This window comes from Dreissena polymorpha, chromosome 1, assembly GCF_020536995.1.
Source record: "Dreissena polymorpha isolate Duluth1 chromosome 1, UMN_Dpol_1.0, whole genome shotgun sequence".
Taxonomy (NCBI): domain Eukaryota; kingdom Metazoa; phylum Mollusca; class Bivalvia; order Myida; family Dreissenidae; genus Dreissena; species Dreissena polymorpha.
This window is the reverse complement of record NC_068355.1, coordinates 51,093,078-51,108,349: the sequence shown is the minus strand read 5'-3', so window position 1 is coordinate 51,108,349 and position 15,272 is coordinate 51,093,078. Positions and strand designations below refer to the sequence as shown.

Here is a 15,272-nt window from a genome sequence, read left to right as displayed (position 1 = left end):
GAGCCACTTAAACGTGTTTATTCATTTTAGTAATCGCGGTAGATATATATCCTTAAATGGTCACTCTTGAAACATTTAAGATCTTTATTTTCATACACGAACGTATACAAATATATGACAATTGATATTGGCTATTTTTTGAATACGCATCGTAAAAGGATTTTTATGTATATTGAATATAACTTAACGAACATGGTTTGATAGTAAAAAGAGAAGTAAAATTTGAGAAGAAGAAGGAAAAGAAGTTGCAGACATTGACCAACGTGATAGAAGATGTATGCCATGTGCTGCACAGTTTTTATTTAGCTATACCGTAATAACTCCGAAAATGTATACGACAAATATTAAAAAAAAATACAGATGTCCGAAAGTTAAACGACACCTTAAAAACAGAGACAAGTTTTTCATTGACGATCGGATTTGGGTATGCAATCTGTATAGCGTCTATTGTTTCAACACATAATAGCACGGGCTTGCAAATACACCGTCGTATATTATAAATTACTTTTTAAACGTTTCACTGTACGCTGATGGGTGGAATAACTGTCTATTACCGGTAAACAAAGATATTTGCATCATAATGGAAAAGTTATGATCGATTACCCGATGGCATTTCGTTTGCAATGTCTTATCCTTAATCCGATTGAAAAACCGCACGACCGAAGTTTTACCAGATAAACGCAAACATAGTAGAATTCTGGTAAAATAGCATCGTAAAATAAACCGTCCGAAAATTAGGAGTCATTAGTTATGGACAAAAATGTACAGTCACCAAAAATAATTAATATGGTCAAAAATAGCGGTGTTAAAAAATATATTGTCCAAAAACTTAGAGTAATTACGGTAATAACGCCTTCCAACAGGATGAATGACTTCACTTGATAAATGAAATATAATTTGTGTACGCTTTAAATAGAGAAAAAAGGATTTACACAAAATAATTAAGAACACAAAAACGTGCCGCTTGTTAACTTTTTTCGTTAACAAAATTAATCGGATCGAAATGCTTTTCAGATTAATGTTGTTTTGTTTATCTTAATGCTTAATGCTATCTTAATGCTTGTGCTTTAAAAAAATAATTGATTTTACAATCATGTTGTTGTGTTAATGTAAAATAAGTTCATGCTATAATCGACAGGTTTAGCCAGCTTTGTATTCTTGAATATCAAAAAACACACATCTATCAATGAACATGATTATGGATAGATAATTTCACCAAAAAAACACACAAAATGTTATGATACAAGATCGAACCGCGCTGCAAATGTAAAAAGCATAGCGTTTCATAAGGAGAAGACTTAATTTAATTGTACTGATACATTAAATAATGTTGTAACATTTATTGTTTTATAACTATAAATGCTATTAAATAAATTTTGCCTGTAAATTATGTAGCACCGATCATCATATTAGTACAAAGTAGCCTCTGTTCTGAACACTTCGGAGTAGTTTACAGCTGACACTATATTCGGCTTTAATATTGTCCGAAAGTACTCATATGCGGTGAAAATAAACATGGGTACTTCTCAAAGTAGCCAAGATACAAGAACACTTCAGGTCGATAAAGAAGGTGTTATTGAGGTATGTGCTTCCATATGCATGGCACCGACATAACACCAAGCATTATGTTATAATTCATGAAGGTCGAGTTTTTTTTTGACATATACGACAATGGGTGGGGAAAGGAAAATCCTATCAGAATAAAATCCTTACTGTAGTCTGTAGTATAAGTGATTTCCATAAAAACATGTTTATGTGTCCATTTTCCGAATATGGAGTGTGCAGTCTAGAGCATTTTTACACTGATGTCGCTACAGACATTGTATTTACATAGTGGCAAGTCAGCTGCTTTACTAGTCAATATAAATTGCCGCCATATAGTCTTTTGATGATTTTTGCTTTGGCAGACTCTTGGCGTCAATATTCCACTCTATCTTTTTAATAGCGAGAGATCCGAATTTCAGTCGCATCACTCCTGAATTTAAATACATACATATTTGTGACTATTATGAAAGAACGTTGCCTAAATAGTATAGAATGAGCAAAATATATCGAAATTTACCTGTTAATAAACTATATTTTGAGTTTGTTTCATCCAATATAAATCCTTGTATAGTAAAGGTTCATGTTATCTCCCTTGGTGGAGGTTAAATTCAACTGTGTTTGTAACTGAGTTCGAACAAACGAAGTGTGCAATATGCACAAAACAGTAAGAAATGAAATAATAATCATAAGAAGAAGAAGAAGCAAAAGAATAATTGTAACTATTATAACTCAAAATATTTGAATCGACAGTAACGAAATACCCCAAAAGTAATAGGTGCGAAATAGCTATGGTACGAAATAAGAACAACAACAACAATGCCAAAATGGTTGCCTTTGAGAAAATGATCGTTCAATGTCTATTATTTCGAATGAAATACAAATAATTTTTGCGATCTTAGTTCATATTTGTCAAACAACGAATAGATTTCAGATATATACACTTGAAAATACTGTAATTCCCATAATAGTATTGTATTTATTTTTCGTTATGGTTTTTACAGACCGGAGTTTCAGCGTTCAGATATATTCTGAACACGAGTTATTTCAGCTACTGCTTTACCTGCCAAAATCAATAAAGCCATTTAGTGTCCAAGGATAAAAAACAGCTGTCTGGTAAGCTCAGTTGGTAAAGCACTGTTCATGCAATTGTGGGTTTGAGTCCAAACCAGGGCACCTTTCTTCCATCAGGATGTCTAGTGTTACCACCAACCATTTTGCTCGGATTGTAAGTCTCAGTGCTGTTGGTGGTCATGAGTTGTAACTTCAAGCTCCCCACCAGGCACATGTTTCCTCAAATAAGTCATCAGCAGCGTTCAGACCATGGTATTGTTAAGGAAATGTACAGTTATGTACCTTGAAGATATATCTAATATATACCGGTTCTTATTTGATCATCATATCAAGATAAAGTGTTGCATCAACATTAATAATAAAAATAACATAAAGGTCAAGGTCACATTCAGGCTAATTACTATCATACAATGCCTGATAGGGTCTATATGTAATTGTGAAGCAAAATAAAATATGTAGATAATTGTTGTGCTATATAAATGCTACATATTTATAATTGTATTTGAAACAGTTGTGTACAGAACAGAACTTTCTTAACTTGGAGGGATTCTAAAATAACTTGGCACATATGTTGACCATCATCAGACAATGTGTCTCCACATAATCAGACAGACAAATTAAAAATATTTAATTTAGTGGATTTAAGTTGATATTTCCTTATCAATGGCAGTGACTTAACTATGGATTTCACACTGTCATCAAATACAAAAAAAAAGCAAAGTTTTGTTTTCTTGATTGTCTTAAAGATTTTTTTGTCAAATTTGGCTGAAAAATTTCCAATCTCCAATATCAAAAATTATATAATTTTCCCAAATGAAGGGATGGAAATTAATGGTTTCCCTTGAGCCTTGGGCCGGTGGATTTTGGTCTTGGTGTCTGCAATTCAAAAGTTGGTTGTCTGGCCATGCAACTAGCTTTTTTAAGCTTAAAACTATTGAGTGCAATTAACATTTTAACAAAAATTGTTGACTGTGGATTAATAATTAGTTTAATAATTTTCATTTATCAAGGCAGGGGAAATTATTCAACACAGACTCATATTAAAACATAATACACTGCAAGTACACTGAAAGTGTGTCATGTAAGCAATGTTGTTGTTTAGTTATCTATTATTTTATTTAAAGATACACATGATACTACATGTACTAGTGCTGCAACAATACGCCAAAGACCGTATTGCAATATATTGTCAGTTCAAAAACCCGTATTGCAATATATTGCAATATATTGCTAACTTGTACCAGAATTATAATTCGCCAGCTAATCACCAAAACCAACTTGATTACATGAACATAACTTTTGTATTGTATGTTTAGATTCTAGTTATATCCTATTGGCAATTCTAGCCTTTTTACAAAATGCTTTATAAACACAATTGAATTGTTGCTTGGTTTTTACAAAGCATTTTGTTATGCAAGATTACATGTAGTATTGTCATTTTGTCCATTGTATATTCCCATTAAACATGCTGTGCAATTGTGAACTGTAAAGTGTATACAATTAATCTCTGGGACATTAACATTAATTGATTATAAATATGCTGCAAGTTCAATATTACCAAGTCATTATTTTATTCAAACTGGTAAAGCATATGTATTGCTCAGTTTACAGTTCAACTATTCTTGCTGACTCCCATGTAACAACGCTTCTCCGTAAACTAGACTTTTTAGAATGCTATTTTTACATAACAATTTAGTTTACTAAACACCGATTTGTTTTGCTCAAATTGATATCATTATTTTGGATAACTTTTCTGGACGAAATGTGAATGAATTTTTGTAGAATTTTCATACCGGTATGAGGAAAATCATATCGCAATACAATATGCAGATTGCGTATAGCGATATATACTGATAAACCGGTATATTGTTGCAGCACTAACATGTACATTGTACTGGGCTCGTTTGTCTTTAGCTTGGCAACCAAAATACTAATGATGGTTGCCTGTGTGGGCAACTAATTGTAAAATGTTAGTTTCCATCCATGCAAATGACCATCTATAATTCACAATGGAAGCAATTCATCTCCCTTTCAAGCTCTTTTGAATGTCAACAATTATAATGACGAAAACACATTTGTATAGTAAAGTTTATATTGTTTTTAAGAAAAAATGCTCAGCTGATTTTCTGAGTCTAGTCAAATTGACATAATTTATCCCTTTCCAATAAGCGATTGACCTTAAACAGTGAAAAAAACCAACGGTCTTACTTTGTGCATGAAATTGCAGAATGTACTTATTCTATTGGCAGATTACTGGTGATGTGTACAAAAGACTTGCAGGGTTACCAGAGGAACAAAGAAGGGGTAAATTTGGGCTTCAATAGCTTGCTTAGTGGAATGTTATTCATGTCACTCCTTTTATGTTATGTTATGGTATATTTAAGGCTTATATTTTGCTCTGTCCCTTTAAATCATAGGCAATTGAATCTTTTGTTGGATTGAAATGAAAAATGTGATTGGTCTATATGAGTATTCACATAAACAACTTTTTAAAAAGAAACTGACACAGCTTATTTTCATCTTGCAGATTCTAGATGGGATAGTTAATGACTTCATGCTTTCACTTCACCCAAATGTAAAAGGGGTCTTTTAATAGTGTTATTGTTTATTATCCCCTGCCAATAAGAGTTATTGGCCTTTGTTGTTTTTCAATAATGTAACTTTTAAAAGGGGATGTATCTCAGGTAAAATACAAGATTTAAACTTGAAACTTCAAGCATGTGTAGAAATCAATGGGAAGAAACGCCATGCAGAAGAACCATAAACTTGCACTTTCTTAAATAACAGTCATTTCCCTTGGTCAGAAGATTGATCTCAAAGATATCTTGGATGAGTTCGAAAATGGTTAGGTTTGCTTGAAAAACATGGCTGCCAAGGGGCGGGGCATTATTCCTTATATGTCTATATATGTTTATCGTAAAATCTTGTTAACACTCTAGAGGCCACATTTATTGTCCAATCTTCACGAAACTTGGTCAGAAGATTCATCCCAATAATATCTTGGACGAGTTTGAAAATGATGCCGGTTGGTTGAAAAACATGACCGCCAGGGGGTGGGGCATTTTTCCTGATATGGCTAAAGTAAAACCTTGTTAACACTCTAGAGGCCACATTTATTTTCCGATCTAAATGAAACTTGGTCAGAAGATTTGTCCTAATGATATCTTGGATGAGTTTGAAAATGGTAACCTTTGCTTGAAAAACATGGCTGCCAAGGGGCGGGGCATTTTTCCTAAATATGGCTATACATGTATATGGCTATAGTAAAATCTTGTTAACACTCTAGAGGCCACATTATCCAATCTTCATGAAACTTGGTCAAAAGATTCACCCCAATAATATCTTGGACGAGTTCAGAAATGGTGCCCTTTGGTTCAAAAAAGTGTCTGCCAGGGGGCGGGGCATGTTTCCTTATATGGCTTTAGTAAAACCTTGTTAACACTCTTGAGGCCACATATATTGTCCAATCTTCTTGAAATATGGTCAGAAGATTTGTATTATTGATATCATGGATGAGTTTGAAAATGGTTATTTTTGCTTAAAAAAAACATGGCGTGGCATGGCCCCAAGGGGCGTGGCATTTTTCCTTATATGGCTATATATGGTTATATTAATATCTTGTTAACACTCTAGAGGCCACATTTATAGTCCAATCTTCATGAAACTTGGTCAGAAGATTCATCTCAAATATATCTTGGAGAGTTCAAAAATGATGCCGGTTGGTTGAAAAACATGGCCACCTTGGGGGCGGGGAAATTTTCCTTATATGGCTATTGCAGTGCTCCAGCTAGGCCTAAATCGAAGGGCGCCGCGCCCTGCCCTCCCGAACCTCCGCCCTGCCCCCCCGAACCTCCGCCCTGCCCCTCCCCCCCCCCTTAAAAAAAAAAAAAAAAAATTTTTTTTTTTTTACATATGATAATTCATAAATCTCTTATTACATTGTAATAAGTTTAATCCTTATTGTAGACATTATATTTGAATGTTTTAATAATAATGGGAATAATACAATTATTTATCACATATAAATTAACATGCAATAGAAAGCATTCCAGAAACACCCGCGCGCTCGAACGTGCCCTTTTCACAAAATACTGCGCGTCGAAAGTGCCCTTTTAAAAAAATACTGCGCATCAAAAGTGCCCTTTTGACAAAAAAGCCCCCCTGCCCTTTTCAAATCCTAGCTGGAGCACTGCTATTGTAAAACTTTGTTAACACTCTAGAGATCACATGTATTTTCCAATCATCATGAAAGTTGGTCAGAAGATTTGTCCCAATAATATCTTGGATGACTTGGAAAATGGTTTTGGTTGCTTTAAAAGCATGGTCACCAGGGGCGGGGCATTTTTCCATATATGGCTATATATGGCTTTAGTAAAACCTTGTTCACTCTCCAGAGGCCACATTTATTGTCCAATCTTCATGAAATATGGTCAGAAGATTGGTCTCAATGATATCTTGGATGAGTTTGAACATAATTATGTTTGCTTGAAAAACATGGCTTCCAAGGGGCGGGGCATTTTTCCTTATATGGCTATAGTAAAATCTCTAGAGGCCACATTTACTGTCCGATCTTCATGAAACTTGGTCACAAGATTCATCCCCATAATATCTTGGAAGAGTTCAAAAATGATGCCGGTTGGGTGAAAAACATATTTGCCAGGGGGCGGGGCATTTTTTGTGATATGGGCCTTGGCTGAAGTAAAACCTTATTTACACTCTAGAGGCCACATTTATTTTCCGATCTTCATGAAGGTTGGTCGGCAGATTTGTCCCAATAATATCTTGTTATCTCAGGTGAGCGACTTTGGGCCTTTCAGGCCCTTATGTTTAGGATTATACCACATATCAAGGGATTTACACCCATTCATAAACAAAATTAATTTGGCAGGGGATATCAATTCAAAGGTGGAGGGATAAAGAATTGGCGTTGTCGATCCGTTAGTCTGTCATTCCATCAGTCCGGCTGTCTGTCCGTCCATCTGTTACAAAACTTTGCATTCTATATATCTCAGAAACTATGTATGATATCAACATGAAACTTAATGAGCGTATAGATATCAATTAGGAAAAGTGTACATGAACCATAACCCTACTAACTAAAATAAGAGTTATTGGCCTTTGTTTTTATCTCACATGAGCACAATGTGCTCTTGGTGAGCTTTTGTCAATCATGCTTAGTGCGCCATGAGGCGTCAACATTTGCCATGTTAAACCTTTAGAGGCCACATTTGTTGTCCAATCTTCATGAAATTTGGTCAGAAGATTCGTCTCAATTATATCTTGGCCATGTTTTAAAATGGTCACAGTTGCTTGAAAAACATGGCCGCCATGGGGCGGGGCATTTTTCTTAAAATGGCTGTAGTAAAACCTTGTTAACACTCTAGAGGCCACATTTATTGTCTGATCTTGATTAAACTTGGGGCAGAAGATTTGTCCCAATGATATCTTGGACTACTTCGAAAATGGTTCCAGTTGCTTGAAAAACATTGCTGCCAGGGGACAGTGCATTTTTACTTAAGGTATATGGCTATAGTTAAACCTTGTTAACACTTTTAAGGCCACATTTATTATCCGATCATCATGAAGCTTGGTCAGAAGATGTTTCACAATGATAAGTTCTTGGGTAAGTTCGAAAATGGTTCTGGTTGGTTAAAAAACATGGCCACTGGAGGCAGGGGATTTTTCCTTATATGGCTATATATATGGCTATAGTAAAACCTTGTTAACACTCTAGAGGCCACATTTATTGTCCTATCGTCATGAAACTTGGTCAGAAGATTTTTCCCAATGGTATCTTGGAAGAGTTTGAAAATGGTTTTGGTTGGTTGAAAAACATTGCCACCAGGGGACGGGGCTTTTTTTCTTTATATGGCTTTAGTAAAAACTTGTCAACACTCTTTAAATCACATGTATTGTCCAATCTTTATGAAACTTGGTTTGAAAATTTGTTTTAATGATATCTTGAACGAGTTCAAAAATGGTGTGGGTTGCTTGAAAAACATGGCTGCATGGGACGGGGCAGTTTTCCTTATTTGACTTTATATTACTATAGTAAAACCATGTTATCACTGTAGTATGAATTATGGCCCTGTGTTGTTGAGGCATCAGTGTCTTTTATTCTTGTCTGAATTCATTAGAATATTATTGATGTCATTGAGATTGACTCTGCCAACATTTGGTCAAACATATGGCTTGGTTGGCAAATTATTTTTGAATGACAAGCTGTTGAAAATAATGTAATTGAAAACATGTTCAATGAAAGGATGTTTTGTAATTGTTTTTTTTTTAAACTTATATGACCTAATGTTTTAAACCAGGTGGTGGTCGTGGAGGTGGTGAAACATTGACTGATGAGCAAGTGGCTGCACTGAGGAGGCAGATTGAAAATGAATACAGACAGAGAATTGTGGATAAGGTTGGCTGAAACTTATTGCCAGTCGGATATACATATTCATTTACAGGCATACGGTTGTTAATTTAAAACAAAAGAATAAACAAAACATAGTGCAATATAAGTAATTTGGCAACAGAATCAAGACAGAAGCTTAAAGCTATGTAATTTCCTGTTTTGTTCTGATCATATTGGTCACATGGAAAAAGTGTATTATAAAGTTGTTGTAAAAATTAAATTGTGCTTATACAAATAGTACTGCCATTAACATTTGAACAATTTATTGTTTAAAAGACAAATTTCTTGTTTTAAGGCATATTTCCTATGACATCCACTGTATATTTTTAGCATCATTAAAATAAATATTACACTTAAAAATATCAATGAAAGCTTTAACAGGATCTTGTTTATGTTTGTTGTGCCTAGTGTGTTGATAAAAGTATTGTGAATATTAAATGCATTCAAATTATACTTTAAAGATTTCGTTGGTGAACTTTGTTTTATGTTTTGGCAATTGGTCACTTGCCTTAAAGAAAGGATCAACTAATTGTTTATAATAGCTGGAGTTTCGCTTCTTTATATTATATACCTTCATGTGTTATAGAGTAATGAAAATCACAGAATAAAGACTGAAGAGTTTGCCAGGGCTATCCAAGAAGTCGAATCTAAATTCTTGTAAGTATTAATACCTGTAGGATACCTGTAGGATGGTTTCTGGGCTCGTAAATAAGTACAAAGTCCTTCTTTCTTTCCATCATGCGGACTTCTTAGAAAACAGCTTTGTGTGGTTGCCTGTATTTTATTCAGTATGATGTGGAGATTCAGTGTGTGTTCACTTATTTTAATTTTAAGATACTTAACATCACATTTTTCATGTATTACTCGCACAGTTGTTATCTAATCATTCATTGAAACGGTTCATAGTTTCTGCATCCACAAAATGTTGGGGTAAACTGTTCCACATATTTATTAATTTATTACTCTATTCACAAGGCTTAGTGTCTCGATCCTATTCTCTCTTAGTCTTCTGCGTGCTATTGGTAGTTTTAAGTTCTTTTAGTGTGGTCTGGAATGACAGATCCCTGAAGTTAAACCCATTCAATACTCTCAATATCCTTTCAAGGGTATGGTTGCCAAAATACAAATTCAAAGTGTGTCCTATCCAATGCAGTGTAAATTCTCAAGAACGATCAGTAATGAAGATAACCAAAAGGCCTTTTTATAAGTGCTATCATACCATTGTTCCGATTAACCTTCTTGTTCATGTGTTGACTGAATTTGAGATTTCTGGTGAAAGTTGCAGCAAGGTATGTTTCTTCTTGTGCAGATTTTTAAGTCTCATTGTATTTGCTTTAATCTCGTTCAGAGTTGTTTTGTCCATAATGGATGATAGAGATATATCAATGAATTAAAACTGGTAATTTCGCTGTTTCAAACAGTGAGAATGATCAGTGAAAATAATCAATAATTGTCATTGTTTACTGTGAAACAACGTCATTTTTTTGACGAATGGACGTCATTATCCCAGTGAAATTCTTTATTTAAACTCTTTATCAATTTATATAAACGGTAAAAAAAATCATAAAAATAAAAAGAAAATGTGTTGGACTCTGTGGAATATCGATTTTAATTCACTCTTGATCATAGAAAATGTATATTTTCTATGATCACTCGTGAATTAAAATCGATAATCCACCGAATCCAACAAATATCCTGTATATCTTTATTGAATGACAGTTCCCATAATTCCTCCCATTAAGTAAGATTGTTCAAATCATTCTGTAGTATGTTATATCTATTGTAGTGAATAGTTTTGTGTCATTGGCAAATATCCATGTGTTACTATGAGCAATATCCGTAATATCATGAGCATAGATCATAAATAATATGGGCCCCAGGACATTGCCCTGGGGTACTCCACTCTTGACTGGTTTCCATTGTGACCTTTAATTGATACAAACTGTCAATGGTCTTACAAGAAGCTGCTAATGGAAGATATTAAGGTGCCCTTTATTCCATAGGAGGTTATCTTCTTCAGTAATCTTTGGTGCACCACTTTGCCAAAGGCTTTGGCAATGTCTAAATATATTGTATCCCTATTTTGGTGCTGTTCAACATAGTCCGTCCATTTTTGCATAACATGAAGTAGCTGAGGTGGGGTTGATCTACTGCTTCAAAATCAATATTCTTTCTCTGACAGCAAGCCATTTTGGATTAAATGAAGTATAACCTTTTTGCATTAAGCTTCTTGAGTATCTTGCACACAATAGATGTAAGACTCACTGGTTGGATACAGTAGATTGGTGTATAACAGATAGCTAAGGACTTCGAGTCTCATTTCAACGTAAACACCATGCATTCAGTAATTAAACCATTAAACCTAGATAGACACATGTCTTTCCTATTGAAACATGCCAGCGGTTTTAAATTTCCAAAAAATATTATTTGTTTACAGCGCGAATTTCATGGTACACTGATTCAGCCATTACCGGATCGCTTAGGTCTTTATCGGATTACATGTGTATCGTGTTATTTCTTGTAATTTGACACAACATTTGTAAACAAAAAATTGCAATATATGTACATTCCCTGAAAGGAAATTCATTTCTGCGTTTAATAAGACCAAGGTCATAGAAATCGCTGCACAATTGATGAAGTAATGGCTGTTAGAAGCGATGCATCCTATATTCAGGTCATTTTGGGTTGAATCTATATATAGATTTGATACTGGAAAATATGTTTTCAGAGAAATCGATTTTTCGTTATTATTTGATTATTTTTCATTAAAAATGATGTTTTCACTTATTAATATCATAGCCACACGCTAACCACATGTGTATTGGACAACTTCAAAAATTTTGAGTTTATATTTATTTTGAGACAGTCACCACATGTTCGTTATTCACAAAATCCCGAGTTGCAGCTTTCATGCTTAAATTTTATGGTACGCATCAATCTGGTTTCTGAGCATTCTTACTTTTGTAAAGGACACATAATACTAAAATATTACATCAATGAACATTATGTTTACCAAACAAAATTTGCAAAATTCAAGAAACCATTCGTCTGCACTTTTCCTGTCGTCACAAAAACGGTGCGTACATAACGTGACCTTGTTTTGCTTTCGAAAAAAGAAACAGTTGTAAACATTGACACACATCAACAAAAACATGAATCGACTTAACAATGAAAGGCTTTTTGTATTCAATTCATAGAAAACTATAAATCTTAACATAAATAAAAGTATTTTGCAAAAAACGTTAAAGCTATCCGTTACTCACTAAAATCCGCTATACACCAATCGACTGTATCACTTCATCTAATCTACTTCCTTTTTAGCGAGAAAACCCGAGCTATTGTCATAGCCAGCTCGTCGTCCGCCATAGGCGTTGTGCTAAAATCTTAACATTGGCTCTAAAATCAAAGTGCTTCCGGCTACAACTTTGAAACTTCATATGTAGATGCACCTTGATGAGTTCTACATGCAACACCCATTTTTGGGTCACTAAGTCAAAGGTCAAGGTCACTGTGACCTGATATCAAACTTTGACATTGGCTCTAAAATCAAAGTGCTTCCACCTACAACTTTAAAACTTCATATGTAGTTGCACCTTGATAAGTTCTACATCCCACACCCATTTTTTGGGTCACTAGGTCAGAGGTCAAGGTCATTGTGACCTCTAATATAAAACTTTAGCAAAAACCTTAACATTGCCTCTTAAATCAAAGTGCTTCCACCTACAACTTTAAAATGTAGATGCACCTTGATGAGTTCTACACGCCACACCCATTTTGGGTCACTAGGTCAAAGGTCAAGGTCACTGTGACCTCTAAAAAAAAAAAAAATACTGACAAGCTTTTGCAGCCAAGCGTGGCACCCGTTATGCAGTGCTCTTGTTTTTAATAAAGGGATGATTTGAGCTTCTTTCTATGCAGTCGTTACCAGACCACACGATACTTGATATTTTTTTTATTTAATTGTTTGCTTCCTTAGAAAGCAGACTGGTCCATATTCTGATTATTTTGTACATTTACAGAAATGTGACTGGTTCATATTCTTACTGTTTGATTGTTCCACCTCTTCAGAAAGCAGACTGGTACACCAGTGTGTGGGGATCTACAGCAGGAAGTGTACAGCTGCTACCAAGAGCACTACAAGCAGCCTCTACGGTGCTCCTCCCAGGTGAAGGCCTTTGCACAGGCTGTCGAGAGGGAGCGCAGGGTGAGTGTTGGTTTAATTTGTGGATTACATTAAAGCAGACATTGTGTGGTGTGGACCAGTTAATTTAGGTACCTTATTCTCCTGACATGAAGTAAATGGGTGTAAACTGGAATGACAATGGACATCTGTTTTTCTGTCTGTCCATAGAGAAGTTATCAACACTTTCCAAAGTACATTTTTGAAACTTACATGAATTATGTTTCTCATTATTTAAGTTGTGGTTCATGTGCTATTGTTATCGACCTTTTGTCAAAAGTTTTCAAAAGTACGTTTTTTTTCAACATTCATATTGAATTATTATTGTTACTATTGTATTAATAAGCAAACATATAAGTCTCTAAAACAACAAGGTCCACATATTTCTTATGTCACATGGTATATGAGCCCTCACCTTAGAATTGTCGAATAATAACCCTCTGTTCAAAACTGGCCACACCCAGGGGTTTAAAAGTTTAATGCCTCTGCCGACATAACTGGCCACGAAACAGGATCCAATTTTATCAACTGAATGTAATTGTTCACACCCATAATTCTAGTCAGTGGTGTTGAGAAATCGTGTCTTTGGAAATGATTTGTGGACAGATTTTTAAGGACATTATATATGGATATTCTTTTATTTGTAAAAATAAAACAAATCTACACGGTTTGTTCATATTAAAGCACGCCTGTATTTTACAATAACATTTAGGATATTGTGGGTTTCATCTTAAATAAAATATTGATCTTCAATTAATTATAGATTTTATAACTTTGTTATGTTTTTTTTGCAGAATGCCTTTATATCATCGAAGAACACGTAACAGAAACAAAAATCAACACATCTTCGGAATTTAAAAAGATGATAGAATTACACAGAAGAGTAATAATTAATAATTCGTTTGGACGATGATTTGCCTACATACCGGTATTACATGGCATTCAGTTAGTGGCATGGTATCCCATTAAATTGCTGTTTCTATTTGGAGACTGGTTGTTGTTTTTCCTGTTGATTTTTGAAAATAGAGCAGCAGACTTACCTTTTGGATATTATGTATGAATGCGTCTGTTTTTAGTTAGGTTAATCTAGGAAAATATAGGGGAATATACCGGTAGTTCTTATAAAATATTCCTGTGCATGTTGTGTGGCAATGTTTTGAGTTAACAAATGATGTCACTATATATCGCCCCCTTGGTGCAAAAAGGTACCATATGGCATTGAAATTTGGAGGCACATGGTACCTTTTTGCACCAATGGGCGATACTATCTTTGTAAATGTGTGTTTAACAAGTCAGTTTGTAATATTTGATTCAATTTTAAACAAAGGTATTTAACAAATGCGAACTTATTAAAGCATAACCATGTATAAAAAAATAAACTTATACCTGAATTGGTGTTTTGTTGTGCGTTTAATAAAATAGGGCAAATATTCAATAAACTAGAGCTTTGTCACAGGCGTGAAGTATACCCCCACATGATGCATTGACACAGACTATTTTGCATGCTGTCTTCACAGAAAGAGAGAATCTTATTTATGGCAATTTTTTGCTCGGCTGTTTTCGGAGAAAACCCGAGGTATTGTCATAGCCAGCTCGTTGTCGGCCGTCAGTGGTCCGCCGTAGGCGTCGTGCTAAAACCTTAACATTGGCTCTAAAACCAAAGTGCTTCCAGCTACAACTTTGAAACTTCATATGTAGATGCACCTTGATGAGTTCTACACGCCACACCCATTTTTGGGTCACTAGGTCAAAGGTCAAGGTCACTGTGACCTCTAATATCAAGCTTTAACATAGGCTCTAAAGTCATTGTGACCTCTAAAAAAATAAATTCTGACAAGCTTTCGCAGCCGAGCGTTGCACCTGTTATGCGGTGCTCTTGTTAAGAATTATTATGCCATTATCATCAATGGCCATTTTTAGCTCATCTATTTTTTGAAAAAAAATTATGAGCTATTGTCATCACCTTGGCGTCGGCGTCCGGTTAAGTTTTGCGTTTAGGTCCACTTTTCTCAGAAAGTATCAATGCTATTGCATTCAAACTTGGTACACTTACTTACTATTATGAGG

The 15,272-nt window shown here is 34.7% G+C and overlaps 1 protein-coding gene across 1 annotated transcript; it reads left to right on the top strand.

Annotated features, from left to right (window-relative positions):
• Positions 1-1,425: 1,425 nt before the first annotated feature.
• On the top strand, positions 1,426-14,596 carry LOC127880417 (MICOS complex subunit MIC19-like). Its single transcript, XM_052427760.1, has 6 exons — positions 1,426-1,581; positions 4,866-4,920; positions 8,934-9,031; positions 9,612-9,682; positions 13,094-13,229; positions 14,000-14,596. The coding sequence occupies exons 1-6, from the start codon at positions 1,516-1,518 to the stop codon at positions 14,027-14,029; spliced, it is 456 nt and encodes a 151-aa protein (XP_052283720.1). The 5' UTR covers positions 1,426-1,515; the 3' UTR covers positions 14,030-14,596.
• The last annotated feature ends 676 nt before the right edge of the window (positions 14,597-15,272 follow it).